The sequence below is a fragment of the Rhea pennata genome, chromosome 1, assembly GCF_028389875.1.
Source record: "Rhea pennata isolate bPtePen1 chromosome 1, bPtePen1.pri, whole genome shotgun sequence".
Classification (NCBI taxonomy): domain Eukaryota; kingdom Metazoa; phylum Chordata; class Aves; order Rheiformes; family Rheidae; genus Rhea; species Rhea pennata.
This window is the reverse complement of record NC_084663.1, coordinates 133,866,405-133,881,285: the sequence shown is the minus strand read 5'-3', so window position 1 is coordinate 133,881,285 and position 14,881 is coordinate 133,866,405. Positions and strand designations below refer to the sequence as shown.

Below are 14,881 nucleotides of genomic sequence, written 5' to 3'. Positions count from 1 at the left end.
CCAGACTGGTCTGAGCCCACCCAGAAGGAATGGCAACAAGTATGTGAAACTAAGGACAGATTGATACAGATTACATACCAGTTAGTACAAATTACATATGAACACACAAGAATGGCAGGTGAGCTATTCGGAGTGTGTGTTTGAGCCTGAGAGGAGCTGCTGTAAGTAGCTTCTTAGTAGGAAACCCATCATTCTTGGCAGTACGCTAATCAGCCATTAATTATTTGCATGCTTTTTGCAGACCTGGTAATAAGGGCTTGTGATTTTTGTGCCTTACAAGTACACATGATTTAAAATGATGTTCTTCTTAGCTGTTAGGAGGAAGAAACAGCTCAGCATGAGATGTGTTTGCATGCCCTCACGTGGTTGGATCCGTTGGTACATAGGTTAGGTGGCTGTCAGTTTAAATAGGCCAGACTTTGCAACTGTCAGTGATAGTCTGCACCTTTTTTTTCTTTTTTTTTTCGCTTGTGGTTTTGGCAGCTGAATGTTGATAGTATCCTACAAAACCCAGCTCCTGAGACATGTAGGCTGATTGTTCAGTGGGAAGTTTTGTCCTCTTCATGTTTGTTAGTTTCCTCTTGAATATTAGAGGCAATACGAGCTCTTGCCATGCTCTAATTTCATAAATTGTGACAATTCTGAGAGCTTAATTTGCGTAGCAATTTAGAAGCTGAAAATTTTGTCTGCAAGTTTATTGTTTGTTTTTCTGAATTTCTCTTCAGACACCTGCTTTAAGGGATAGATGGTTGTGTTTTGCTTCTTGAGAAGCAAACCTCTCTGTGAAAATGTCATTTCCCCAGATATGCATCTGACCTAGAAACTAACGCAGTAGACAAAAGCAAACCCCCAAATCTGGCACTCCCCCAGGTAACCGAGTTTCCACTGAGTCCTGCTTGCAAATGGGAAGTAGAACATGTTACCTTAAACCTTTTCCAATGAGGTTTAAACAAAACACATTTTTGCCTTGTGCTGCTGCTGGCCAGAATTAGCTGACAGGTTAGCTGACATTAAACCATGGAAATTTAGCCTTATGTCTGAACCCTGCTGATGGGTGAAATCTAGTCTCAAAACATGAGCTCACCAAATAAAGCCAAAGACAAATCTTGTCATGTTTAGAGCAGCCATCCCCACAGTTTTAAGATAAACCCACTAACACACACAGTTCTCACCTGCTGGGAAATATGAAATGCCTCTTGCACAAACAAGTGTAGGCAGCTTTTGAAGTAGCCCATGTACCATTTCTGGTACATCTATCACTACCTGCAGCTGTAAGAGGAGGTGCATTTCTGAAATTATACTTTGGCTGAAAAGGTTAATGCATAATTTAGATACTGTTTCTTAAGAAGCGCAAGTATAAGAAAGGTTTCAGGCCAAAAGCACTTCCTCAGCACTGCCAAAGAAGCAGGTGTTAGAGGGATAAAACAGGAGACCTACTTGTTAGCTCAGGTTTCTCCCTGTCCTTTGGGGCATTTGCGACAGCCAGCATTTTCCTCTCTGTCCTCACCTGTTCAAATTTGCTGTTTTACAGACCCTTGATATTCTCTGGAGTGATCCAAGAAACCAAAGGGGCTGTGTACCAAACAAGTGTCGAGGTGGTGGCTGTTACTTTGGCCCTGACATCACTGCCAAGTTGTTTGAAAGGTACAACCTGAAGATGCTTATCAGGTCTCATGAATGTAAGCAAGACGGTTACGAGATCGGTCATGGTGGCAAGGTAAGGCGCTTGCAGGTAAAGCGGAATTCGCATGTGAGTTTCATGCATGCACACGGCCACAGAGTGGCCTGCCAAATTAATTAGAAGAGGAGGAGTAACCTCTTTTTAAATGGATTTGAGGGAATTGTGTGCTGCGTAGATATTAGCATAAATTATGGCATTCTGAAAACAAATGTCTTTCTTTACGACTCCAGGGAGCAGGGACGCCCCTACCACTCAGGTGCAAACAGGTGAACATCATAAACAAAATCCTTGAGGATGGTATGTGTAAATACAGCAGCAGAGGTGCTCCGTGGCTCTTGAAGTCTTTCATTTCGCTTAATCATTTCTCTTCTGGGCTTTGCTTTCTAACATGGTGTTAACAGGAGGCCACCAGGGATCCTGACAACCAGGTCTATATTAGCGAGAGGTTTCCGCTGAACAGCACGTTACCATGCTGCTGTCTAAACTGAAGTCTTCCTGTGACAGTCCACAGACACGAGCCTGGAGCTCAGACTTGATAACTATAAACAATTTGGAGAACTACACAGTCATCGCTGATTTCTGCTTTCCATATGTACTTTTTGTATATACATTTGGTAACTAACTTGCACATTTTTCTAAGATCAGTTTTAAAAATCAGTCCCCCAAAGGGTTGTTTTAGCCAATCCAATTTCTCTTTTTTTTTTTCCCCTGTATTCAGGTTATCACTATTTTTTCTGCCTCTAACTATTATGAAGATGGAAGCAACCGGGGAGCATACATCAAACTGAATCCTGATCTGAGTCCTCGTTTTATACAGTATCAAGTTAGTAAAAACACTTGCAGACAGAATCTGCAGGAGAGGTGAGGATGTATACTGTATGCAGGCACACTGAAGGAATATGTACTCAGCATGCAAGTACCTGCTATGAATGTATAGCTTAATTGTAATTGAATAGGCATCTATTTTTCTATTTTACAATCCATTTCAAAATTAGTATGGTAGGTAAAATGTGTTCTAAGAGCTCTAACTTGATTTCCTGAGCAATTCCCAGAGGTAATTAAAAGGGATAAGTAGTTAGAACAGCCAATTGTTGGGAACTCTTAAAGAGCCTGTTTCGGTCTGTCAGGTCTGCTTTAAGGCTGCAGCATTAATCTGGAGAAATCCGGTTATGAATTGAGTCCCAAAAGTTTATCATTACAGCTTTGCCATGAGTAGCACTGTGGTCAGCTTTACTAAAGCAAAGCAGCTTAGAATTACCTGCATAAACTTGATTATCGCATAAATCCAGATTATTCTTCTGGGATTTTTTTTTATTTCCCCCCCCCCCCCATTAGTGTCTTTTAGGCTGGCTCTGAAGATAGTGCATGTTAAAGGATATCAGCATTTGATAATGAAAGAATAAATTGCTGGAGGACTGCAATCCTTTAATGGGCTGCTTTGCATATTTTCCTCCTAGGGTTAGCACGGTTGAATTGTCTGCCTTAAAAGCCTTACAAGAGAAGATATTCGCACACAGGACTGAACTCATGGAGGCATTTATGAACAGAGATCACACTGGCGCAGGTAATACGCCCTCTCTGCCTGGTGTCACCATGGGGAAAACATCTTGCTTGCATGGGGGCAGAAGGGCTAAATCCCATGCAGGAGGGGTTTTGCCTGTCAGTGTCAGGCTGGAGGGAGGCAGAGCCTGACTGACCACGTGTTCTCCCTGTCCATGCAAGAGGACAGATGTTAGCAGGCAAATCAGCTTTTTTTTTGCTGCTGGGCAGGGACTGTGGACAGGCAAATCCGGTTCCAAGAGCTCGGAAGCTGCTGCCTTCACTTGGAGCACCTTCAGAAAGATGTCAGTCAGGGAACTGGGGGCTCAGGTGAAGGGGGCCCTGGACTCCTTCTGTGTCTGGGAAATAGTCGCGTAAAGCTGACTGGCTGTGACACATGCTTACTCATCAGTTGAGGAAAAGTCAGCGATTAATTGATACAGGCACCTTTCAGGTGGGAGCAAAGAGTTGACGACTTCTGGCATAAATGTGACTTTTTCTTGTGATGGCTTCTCACCTGACTGGGTTATCATCTGTGCCCCTAAAATTGCACTCAATTAGTTCATGGCATTTTTTTTTTTTTTTTACTTTGGCAGCTAAACAGTGCTTAACATATTTCTGTCTTGGATTTTGAGCCAAACCTTCCTCTACAGTTGCAGCACAATACAAAGCTGCAGTACTTTTTAGGGATAGCAGTTGTTTCTTTTCAAAAGACCTTAAAAAAAACATGTCTGGACACAGTTATAGAATCACAAAATTTTTGGAAGGGACACCTGGAGATCATCTAGTCCAACCCCACTGCTCATTATTACGAGTTTTTTTTTTTTTTTCTCCCTGCCCCTGGTTTATTTTTGCAACTTAAAAACAGCTGAAGAAAGGCTGACAACTGATGTGTCAGGTATCACTTATAACCATGAACTGCCCCCTTCTGGCAGGCAAAATTTCTGTCAATGACTGGGCAGAAGCAATGGAATCTGTCCTGTGTTTGGAGCTGCCCTGGAGGATGCTGCGGTCCCGGTTAGCACAGCTCACCCCAGATGGATGCATCGACTATGCGACATGCTTTCATAATTTGAAACTCGGTAAACCTGTAGAGGAGGTAAGGAGGAAAATATCCTGAAAATCTTGGAGGAAGAGCTTCTCGTGCAGCTTGAAGGCACAAAAGAGGGTGGTTTGCCAATCAGGTAGACACCTACATCTGAACTAGTTGGCTAGCTTCCTTTTATAGGAAGCGGAGGGAGATGAGCATATCCCCTGCTAAGGTAGATGCTTAAAATAAGCTGCATGACTCACATGCTAGATTTGCTTCTGACCTTCTGTTAACTCTAAAGGGAGTCTAGACAGGGTAGCTCAGGAGATGCAACAGATCCTATCTGGTGCACTCAACCCTCACTCTTTGAGATGAGCTTTTCAGAGGTGTTCAGAGCTGACTCAGGCACCTGTAAGACAGTTATTTGTAGATAGGCATTTATATGTTTAATGGTAGCAGAGGTCTCTTTAGAAGAGCCCAGTTGTTACAGTTACCTCATAGAGGGTTGGTGTGTAGCTGTCTCCTTCCTTCTAAAGGACAAGCAGGATTGAATCACATATGTACAGAGAAAGCTCTGTGCAAGTGTACACTATACAGCATCTTCCCTAGCTTATCTGCATTTCTGCAACTAATCACAGAAGGTAGGAGGTGTAAAGGACTCCTTATCCACCCCATTGCATCCTCACCCAGCAATCTGAAAGTGGCAGGTTGCAGCCACTTACTTGTTCAGGGCTAGACAAAAAGTGTCATTCCTGGGAACTTGAGCATAAGGATTTTTTTCTAACATTTGACAGCTCAAACTTTGGGGGAATAGGTGTATTCTGTTTGCTAAAGTAACTCAGCCCAAGGTCTGAATGGTTTCCTGTGTGATTTCTAAAGCAGGTTCAGCCAGCTTTGATGGAAACTGTGTGCAGATTCAGAAAGGATCTGGAGGTGATCTTTAACTTCATTGATAAAGATCAGTCAGGTATGTCCATGTTCCTTGCTGCTTGGACATATCCTAGCAGCTGCTACTAGTTATCTGTCCCAACTGCGTTTCCTCCTTAAGGCTTTTAAATACAGAGGAAGGAGAGATGAGGTCATTTTTCTAGTTCAGTGAAGACTAATTCAAGCACTCAAGCTGTGCCCATATAAGGGACAGTGCACAGAGCCTAACTCAAGAAAAAGGGTTTCACATAACCTGTCTCCAATACTGGAGACTCCAGTACCTCCCTTCCCTTCTCACTTGAGGTATTCACTGCCTTTTTAATTCTAACGTGGAAAGCACCAAATCATTGCTTGAAGTAAAAGTTTACCTTGGGCATGGAATCACAAAAGATGTTCAAGCCCTGAGAGGCAGGTAACTTTTTGCAGTGAGAGAATATGTAGATATGTACATAGGAAGGGGAGAGAGCATTGGAAAAAGCAGTCTGCCATGTGTCCCCTCTAGGCCTGATCTCTCTTGAGGAATTCCACCACACCTGGAGACTCTTCTGTGTTCACATGGGAATCGAAACAGACAACGAAGCCATTGATAAGTTAGCCAAAAGCATAGACTACAACAAAGATGGCAACATTGACTTCAACGAATTTTTAGAGGCCTTTCATGTGGTTCATAGACTAGATAAAAAGGCAAACGAATGAAGAAGCAGAACTCCTTGTCTCTACTCACCTTTCTGCCACTAGTCATGGGTCGCTTGGGAAACCAGTTTCCAGACTGGCATACAATGGGCTGCTTGATTTGGTAAGCTTGATTGATAAATACATGGGCTAGAACAAACAAAAGCGTCGTGCTCACTGTGTAAGCCTTTATTTAGTCTCTTCTGTATGATATATACCTGCTAATAATGAGACAGGTGAGATGAGAAAGAACACTACGTACAGTATTAGAGTATCACTGGCACATTAACGTGTTACAATTTATTCTCATCCTTAGTAGTGTCTCACCCAACGATCCACTCCGTGAACACTGCCAATGTAAGACCTATAACCTAGTTGGAGAGAAACCTGGGTAGGTTTCTCAGCAGCCCTTAGGAACAGTTGAGGAACAGTACAGATTAACACTAGGAACATATCAGACTCTCCTTGACTAACAACATGGAACTACAATGGGAACAAAAGTGGCCTTCTGTGGACTATCCCATCCAGGAGCGGACAAACAGGGAAGAAGAAACGGCTAGTTAAAATACGTAGTTCTGCATTTAACGTTTCTGTTTGCATGATGCAGTGACATTAAACATTCCAGGTCACTACCCAACCTTACTGAAGTTTACAGACATAAATCTAAAGAATACTATTTTAAAAGTGTTTACGCTTGTAATGGATTTCCTCTGCCATCAAGTACTTTTGCCTACATTTGTGGGGGGTGTTGGCTAAGAAGTCATAATTTATCTTAATGAAGGCTAAATCCATAGCATGTTATCATAATACGATAGATAACAAAAATAAAGCTTTAGCTTTCACAATAATAATAATAAAAAGGTAGTGTCTTTTTGCCTGTATTTTGGTATCCTACATACATTTCAGTAAAACGCTACTTTTTTTCCTGAACATGAACTGGGTTTCCTCAAAATGAGGAGATGAGTAAGAACACAAAAGTAAACAGATTTTGATATTACAAACCTAAAGATTCTTGCATAAAGAGTTAAGCATAAATTCTTTAATCAAACTACAGTAAGCTGGTAAAATACCAAACTGAGTTTCTGGACCATGCTAAGATGGAAGATTGCGACCACCTTCCTCCAGCCCCACATGCCACAGGCGGATACTCCCATTCCTTTAAGTGCCAACCTTGCCCACTCTTCAGTGTATGGGGGGAGCAAGGAGATCCAGACCCCCCCACACACACCTTGTGCACTGCACTCTGAAACCAACACGCTGCTTCTGCTAAGGTGCAGCCAAATTCAGTCTTAGGAAATATGACAAGAGTAAATATAAGGTGCTTTTGTGTGGGGAAGAGTTCCAGCCTAGCCAGTCTCTAAAATTTAATGAAAGATGAACAGAGTTAAGTAAGTAGCTAGTTTTTATTTAAGAATAACAGTTTCAAAAGTACCAAAAAGCACCCTTCCCGCTTTATTACCACAGACTGTAATAGCAGCCCATGCTGAAGGTGCTGTTCTCTCTTATTTTTTAATCAGTTATATACAAAAATGCATTTCCAGAACTATTCTGTAATTTTACAGATGAATGAACAAACATACACTTATTTCTACTGGAAAGAAAAAAAATTTAAGAGTATGAACATACAGCTTATAGTAAAATTTTAGCAGCACTGGAAGTATTAAATATATATTTATAGCACGCTTTTATTCTGATCTATGCACTGTGAGGACTGTTCACACCTTACTCCTGCAGAGCAACCAAAAGAACTCTGCATCTAAGCTGAATGCACCTCATGGTGGTTGGTGAGCTCTCGCTTCCCTGATCCTCCTCATTAGTGTCCACCAGTTTCCATACTGAGGACACCAAGCAATGAGGTGGAGAGGGACAGTGCTACTGTGAGCCCTTTCCCACAGCCTCATTCCTCACAAAAGTGAGAGGGCAAAACTAGGGTGTGCAACAAGACATGAGCGCTCAGAAATGTCCCCAACACTCTCACTTTAGATGTCCCCTTCTAGTTATGTGCTCCTGAAGCTACTGTAAAATTAACTTGAAGGACGCACACCTTAAGGACTCACTTCATGAGCAGGAATGCTAAAGGTAGGTCGTAGTCCAGTGCTTTGCTTAGCATACATTGAAAAGAGGCTTGTAGGGATATAGTAGTGAACTGTGAGAGGATCCGAGTCATCTAGGCAAAAAAGAAAAAGGAAATAAAAGCCACCTCTGTCAGCCATTATAGGCACACAAGAGCCTATACTGGGGAAGGGGAAAGTAAATATGTTTAACATGCAATGCCAGCAATAAGTCATCTAAAACTAAAACTGGGTTTTGGAGAGAGCCCGGTACATGTCCTTAAATCCAAATTCTCCTTCCTGTTGAAGCTCTTCTTCCACAACCCTCCAAAAATTATTTTTTTTACCTTGCTATTTTATTCAGTGGCCTCTTAGACAAACAGATGTGAATGGTCCTTTGAGCAGGGACTGAATAAGCCTGCAGCTGAATATGCTAACTCCTGTCCTGGAGGTATATCCAGTCTTTACATGCACACGCACACACACACGTGCCCTGTCCTGGTGACATCGCTCTTTTTCCCCTCTCCCCCTTCCTGGACAACGCCACTCCTGATTTCAGTCTGAACTAGGAAGTTGTTGACATTGTTGCTGGATTACACCCAGCCTCCTGCTTCACTCGAGCCTCTGGCTGCTACGAGAGGAGCTGTGCAATGCAACACCCCAGACCTGCTTCGAGTGGCTCAGGCATTTCACTACCCCGCTGAAAAGCAAGGGCCCCTTCCCGGGGCTGCCGGGAACAGCGCAGCTCACCTTGCACTCCCAGCAACAAGCAGGGCTCTTCCCCAAGCAGGGAGACCACAGGGCCTGACAGAGCCAGGCAGACTTTGCTCCTGAACGATTACTGTTTCCCATCTATTTGTATGAATGGCAGCAGGGTGGGATGAACAGTGCTTTTGGCCTGGGACATACCAGGTCAACAAACTCAGCATCCCTAGTGCAGCAACACGATGAGAAGCAGTCAAGAAGCAGCGAGCAGGGAAGACCTGCCCAAAGGAGCTGGCCTTAACCCAGCGCATGGTATTTGCCTGGTGCTTGTCACATTTGATTATTCTGCTGAGCAACCCTGTTTTGTGTTACCTTCCCGCCTGAGCAGTGTAGGTGTTTCCATACCCACAGCTGCAAACTGTGCTCACAACAGCCGCACCTGTCAGGCTGGAAAGACTAGGTCTCAGGCAGGTCTATTTTAATTCCACTAACACCCTAATTTCTGAGAGGTTTGATGCATCTGTTTACCCTTGCCTTGCTTCTTTCTGTAAATGAGTTTCCAGGGACTTGGAGTTGGGCCCTGTCATCCACTTGTCACTCCCCTGGGAAGCCTGACAGCCAAGTCAAGTCACTGCCAATTAGCTCACCCTGCACTAACTGCAAAGTTGTCATTTGCCTTAACCAGGACCACGCTCACCAGCCTCCACGCTCGCTGTGTTTAACTGCTTAATAAACACACCTGGAGGATCCACCTGGGGGCTCTACATAAACCCTTAATTGCTTAATCAGGTCTGCACTAGCTGTGATGCTCCGGTTATCTGGTCTTCCTGTTTGAACAGTAACTATGCAGAAAGCAGCAACAGTGCCTGACCTGGAAGCAAAATGGGTTTTCCTTCCTTCCACTCATGCTGTTTCAGAATCCCAGCCTTCACCATCACCTTACACCTTTCTCTCTACATGGTGAGTTGAGGAGTTTAGATATTTTTCAAGTGCCTGCATTTGAAGATCTGAGTGTGACAAAGAGATGCTGAAAGCACTGCTTCTGAACCACGTATGATAATCTAGGTCATAGTATGACTTTTAAATTAAAAGAGGCTCAATACTTCTCCCCTTAAAAAACCTACAGTTAAGGGTGCGTATGTACATTTTTGCTGTAGGCTCCAAACCACTGTTTTAGACCTGAATGCAGCTGTCTGTAAAGACTGCTAAAATAGTTGGTTTTAAGATTTGGTGCTGTAGGATAAAAAAATAAAAAAAATAAAAAAGGGAAAATCATCTTGCATCTCTTACACACTATGATTCAACAAGAAAAGCAAAAATACCTACAAATCCTGACATTTCATAGAATCATAGAATCAGTAAGGTTGGAAGGGACCTCCAGAGATCATCTAGTTCAAACCCCCTGCTCAAGCAGGGTCACCTAGAGCATGTTAGAGAGGGTTGCATCCAGGCGGGCCTTGAAGATCTCCAGAGAAGGAGACTGCACAACCTCTCTGGGCAGCCTGTGCCAGTGCTCCATCACTCCCACAGTGAAGAAATTCCCCCTCATGGTCAGGTGGAACTTCCTGTGCTTCAATTTCTGCCCATTGCTTCTTGTCCTGTTGCATGGGACAACTGAAAAGAGTTTGTCCCCGTCTCCTTAACACCCTCCCTTCAGGTACTTGTACACATTGATAAGATCCCCCCTCAGTCTCCTCTTCCCCAGGCTGAAGAGGCCCAGCTCTCGCAGTCCTTCCTCACAGGGCAGGTGCTCCAGCCCTCTCATCATCTTGGTAGCTCTCTCCAGTAGCTCCATGTCTCTCTTGTACTGGGGAGCCCAGCACTGGAGGCTGTACTCGAGGCCTCAGCAGGGCTGAGTAGAGGGGCAGGATCACCTCCCTCGACCTGCTGGCAACACTCTTCCCAATGCAGCCCAGGAGACCATTGGCCTTCTTGGCCACAAAGGCACACTGCTGGCTCATGGTCAATCTGTCATCCACCAGCACTCCCAGGTCTTTCTCTGCAGAGCTGCTCTCCAGCAGGTCAGCCCCCAGCTTGTACTGGTGCCTGGGGTTATTTTTCCCTAGGTGCAGGACTCTGCACTTGCCCTTGCTGAACCTCATGAGGTTCCTCTCTGCCCAAGTCTCCAGCCTGTCCAGGTCTCTCTGTATGGCAGCAGAGTCCTCAGGTGTGTCAGCCACTCCTCCCAGCTTGGTATCCTCAGCAAAGGTGCTGAGGAGGCACTCTGTCCCCTCATCCAGGTCACTGATGAAAAAGTTGAACAGGATGGGAGCCAGTACAGAGCCCTGGGGGAGGCCACTAGCCACAGGCTTCCAACTGGACTCCACGCCACTGATGACGACCCTCTGAGCTCTGCCTTTCAGCCAGTTCTCAATCCGCCCCACTGTCCACTCGCCTAACCCACACTTCCTGAGCTTACCTAGGAGGATGTTATGGGAGAGAGTGTCAAAAGCCTTGCTGAAGTCAAGGTACACAATGTCCACTGCTATCCCCTCATCTACCCAGCCAGTCAGTCCATCACAGAAGGCTATCAGATGGGTGAAGCAGGATTTCCCCTTGATGAATCCATGCTGGCTACTCCTGATCACCTTCTTTTCCTCCATGTGTCTGGAGATGACATCCAGCATGAGCTGTTCCATCCCCTTTGCAGCGATAGAGGTGAGGCTGACTGGCCTATAGTTGCCTGGGTCCTCCTTCTTGCCCTTCTTGAAGGCTGGAGTGACACTGGCTTTCTTCCAGGCCTCAGGCACCTCTCCAGTTCTCCATGACTTTTCAAAGATGATGGAGAGCAGCCTGGCAACAACATCCGCCAGTTCCCTCGGTACCTGTGGGTGCATCCCATCCGGGCCCATGGATTTGTGGATGTCTGGCCTGCCCAGAAGATCTCTAATCCTTTCCTCCTCCTCCAAAGGAAAGTCTTCCCTTCTCTGGACTTTCTCCCTCACGTCCAGGCTGCAGGATTCCTGGGGGCTGCCCTTAGCAGTGAAGACTGAAGCAGCGAAGGCACTCAGTAATTCTGCCTTCTCTGTATCCCTGGTCACGAGGGCCCCTGCCCCATTCAGTAGTGGGCCCACATTTTCCCGAGTCCTCCTCTTGCTGCTGATGTATTTGAAGAAGCCCTTCCTGGTGTCCTTGACATCCCTTGCCAGACTCAATTTCAACTGGGCCTTAGCCTTCCTCGCTGCATCTCTACATACTCTGACTGCACTCCTATAATTCTCCCAAGTAGCCTGTCCCCTCTTCCACATTCTGTTTATTTTCTTCTTCTGTCTGAATTTGGCCAAGAGCTCCTTGCTCACCCATGCAGGTCTCCTGCCCCTTTTGCTGCTCTTCTTACTCATAGGGATGCACCGCTCTTGAGCTTGGAGGAAGTGATGTTTGAATACATTTCACATAATACTGAATAGAACCAGAAATTGTCACACAGGCTTTGATGTGCTTGTGTTTTTGCACTGTAAGCCTTGTCTGCTTATATTATACAAAGGATTTTATTTTCATTTACCGATAAACAATCTAAGTGATCTCTCAGATCACATATAAATACCCCAAGAAGCATAATCAAAGCAAAACCATTCAAAATAGACACAACGTCAGTAAAATGTCTTCCACATCCACGTGTACTAATCACATTTGAACCACATCTTTATACTAACATCTCCGTAGGGCCACAGTTTTTGTGGTGGTTAACACAGTAACTGTCTCTCTGAGAGCATAAGTACCTCTAGTGAGATGCATGTTGCTAGTTTCTTGGACCAACACACACACACACACACACACACTCTGGGAATCTAAACTGTCCCCTAAAAAAAGCCTTCCATACCTATTGCTCTGCCCTCACTGCTCAATCAAATGTCTAGATGTTGCAACAGCAGCGCCAACTCTGTAAAAAGACTGCGAGAGGGGTAGGACTGATACCTGAAGCCCAGGTTCCCTGGGACCATGGCTACCAGCCACTGGCAAGTGAGACATGGATTTATTTCCCTGCTTCAGATATCAGAATAAGCACTGAAACTGGAATCAAAGAACTTCCTTTCAAAAGCACCACCTACTACTGTTGAAAACAAAACAAAACCAGTGTTTTAAAATCCTGAAAAACAGCAGTTACGTCTTGCAAGAGTAGAGGAGAGTCTCACAGAAACATGCCTACAAGGCTTAAAAGCACAGGTTCTGCTTACCTTTTTTTATGCCTTACCTGCTCTTTTCCTCCTACCTGGCAAGCCAGACCCATTCTGATCCTTTCAGTGCACAGAGCAGCTGTGCCAGTACCTCTAACTCTGCTGAAGGAGCCAAATCAGTTCTGTGCGGTGGTAAAAACAACAGTGCTAGTAAAGGGAAGAGGTGGAAAATCACAGATGGTGCTTGGGGGAAAGTGGGCTTTTTCCCTCCAGAGGCAGTTTACTTTTACTTTCAGTTTATATGGCCATAGCGCCATTTCCCTGCAGGACGTTCCCCTGTTCTCCTTAAAGTGTCTTAAAGGAGCAGCAGAGACTAGTTTTCAGTGGACTCAAGGCCCTTTCTACGTGGGCACTCTTCACACACACACTCGCACACAACCTGACATCTTCTCCTCAGGCCCAGCTGGAGTTGCTGCACAGGGCAAGTGCTGCAGTCTTGCACCTCCTGCCTGACAAATTTGTACAGGTCATGTGTAAGGGCTCAGGGTAGCCACAAGCAGTAGCCTGGGAGCTGTCTGAAGGGAGACCTCTAACTGCAGAGCCCATCCCTAACTGCGTGTGACAAGTGCATCTTAAAGGAAAAAAATAAAACAAAACAAACAAACAAAAAAAAACATCAAAGCCTCCCATAAATTCACCCTGTGCTGGAAGCATGTCAGTTATGCTGTACTTAACTCTGAGGCTATCCGCAAGGGAAAGGATCCGGACTTGAAAAGGATGTTTGAGTGGAAGAGGTTTATCTTTCTCCATTCAGTGAAAAGAATCACAAGCATAAAATTGTCTGTGACCTTGCAGAAGCTGGAGTCTGAGATTTTGCCGAAGTTGGAGTCTGAGATTTTGCCTCCAAAGCTTTAGGGGATGAAAGGAAGGAAGCTATTTTGTTCAGATTAAAAGAGAAATGCTGCTTCCACAGAGAGGCTATCACATCAAATTTGTGAATATTGTAAGACATTTGTCTTCACTGGCAGTAGCCCTGCACTAACTAGGTGCAGATGAGATGAGGATCAGGATAAACCTGTATTGAAATATCACCTGTTTATTTCAAGTTATTCCTATTTCTTTAATTTAAATGTCCCTGGGTTATTCACACTGTGCATTAGTGATTCGCAATGATGTAAATTTACAGATAGCAGGAGAAAAATTAATGAATTCCATTGCTTTCCTTCTTTGAAAGACATTACGCTCGAGATATAGCTCCCTCATTTTATTATGCCTTTTGATCTCCACAGAGTAATCTATTTTCCTGTTGGCAGAGCTGTATAATTCTTGCTAATTTAATATGAATTACATTTATGCACATTTGGCAGAATAGGCCTTATCATGTGTATATTTCCCAGGTACTCCCTTAAAAATAGGCCAAATTCCACCTACCTGTCTCCTGCAGGTAAGCATGCATGTAACATGATGAACAGTTTAAAATGCTGAGGTAGTGCATGGACATACGTACAGCAACAACGTACCTAAACAAGAGGTTCATCACAGGGAAAGGGGAAGAAAGAGCTCATTTTTCCCTCCCTCACAAGTCCTTGCCTATTGCATCGTGCAACCTGTGCTAGGCAGGAAATCCTGTAAATAAGTAATTATGGCTTTCGTTAGGTACGTCATGGTTCCATAGGCCCCACTTGGAGCACTGTCATAGAAAAAGTGGCAAATTCCTGTGGCTATGTCTTTCTCCAAGATGTTATCTGTAGCTCCAAATGATTTCTGGAAAGACACAAAGTAGGAAAAATTAGATATTTATGCTTATTTATTGGATAAGAACATCCTCAAGACTATTCTTCCTTTGTGCTGAATACTGAAAGTAGTTGTCTCTTCCCCCATTAAAGCCTTACTCAGAATTACAGGACACGTGAGACTTAGCTGGATCAGTGCAAGTAAACAAGGAATATCTAACTTCACAGTTATCTATTTTTTTCTTTTTGATCACTCAAATATTGGTAATTCCAAGGATTTATTCTTTGCCTTTGTAATACTCTTATGACTAGGAGTTTATGCAGCAAATCTGGATCTGAATGTTCTCTCTCCTTTACTGTCCTGCATGTGCACATTGTGGTCTCCGAGCTATTCTGTCTCTGGTAGTTACACCTGCACAGATCTAGTG

At 44.3% G+C, this 14,881-nt stretch overlaps 2 protein-coding genes across 2 annotated transcripts in view; one reads left to right on the top strand and one right to left on the bottom strand.

Moving 5' to 3' along the window:
* Positions 1 to 5,878, top strand: part of PPEF1 (protein phosphatase with EF-hand domain 1) — a 38,090-nt gene extending 32,212 nt beyond the window's left edge. The window contains exons 14-20 of the mRNA XM_062577373.1: positions 25 to 39; positions 1,532 to 1,717; positions 2,400 to 2,542; positions 3,139 to 3,245; positions 4,156 to 4,319; positions 5,133 to 5,217; positions 5,680 to 5,878. Coding sequence (XP_062433357.1) covers positions 25 to 39; positions 1,532 to 1,717; positions 2,400 to 2,542; positions 3,139 to 3,245; positions 4,156 to 4,319; positions 5,133 to 5,217; positions 5,680 to 5,873 — 894 coding nt within the window. The 3' untranslated portion in view covers positions 5,874 to 5,878. The remainder of the gene's footprint in view (positions 1 to 24; positions 40 to 1,531; positions 1,718 to 2,399; positions 2,543 to 3,138; positions 3,246 to 4,155; positions 4,320 to 5,132; positions 5,218 to 5,679) is intronic.
* Positions 5,879 to 11,966: 6,088 nt separating this feature from the next.
* The window catches only part of PHKA2 (phosphorylase kinase regulatory subunit alpha 2), a 46,912-nt gene continuing 43,997 nt past the window's right edge, over positions 11,967 to 14,881 (bottom strand). The window contains exon 31 of the mRNA XM_062600836.1: positions 11,967 to 14,484. Coding sequence (XP_062456820.1) covers positions 14,311 to 14,484 — 174 coding nt within the window. The 3' untranslated portion in view covers positions 11,967 to 14,310. The remainder of the gene's footprint in view (positions 14,485 to 14,881) is intronic.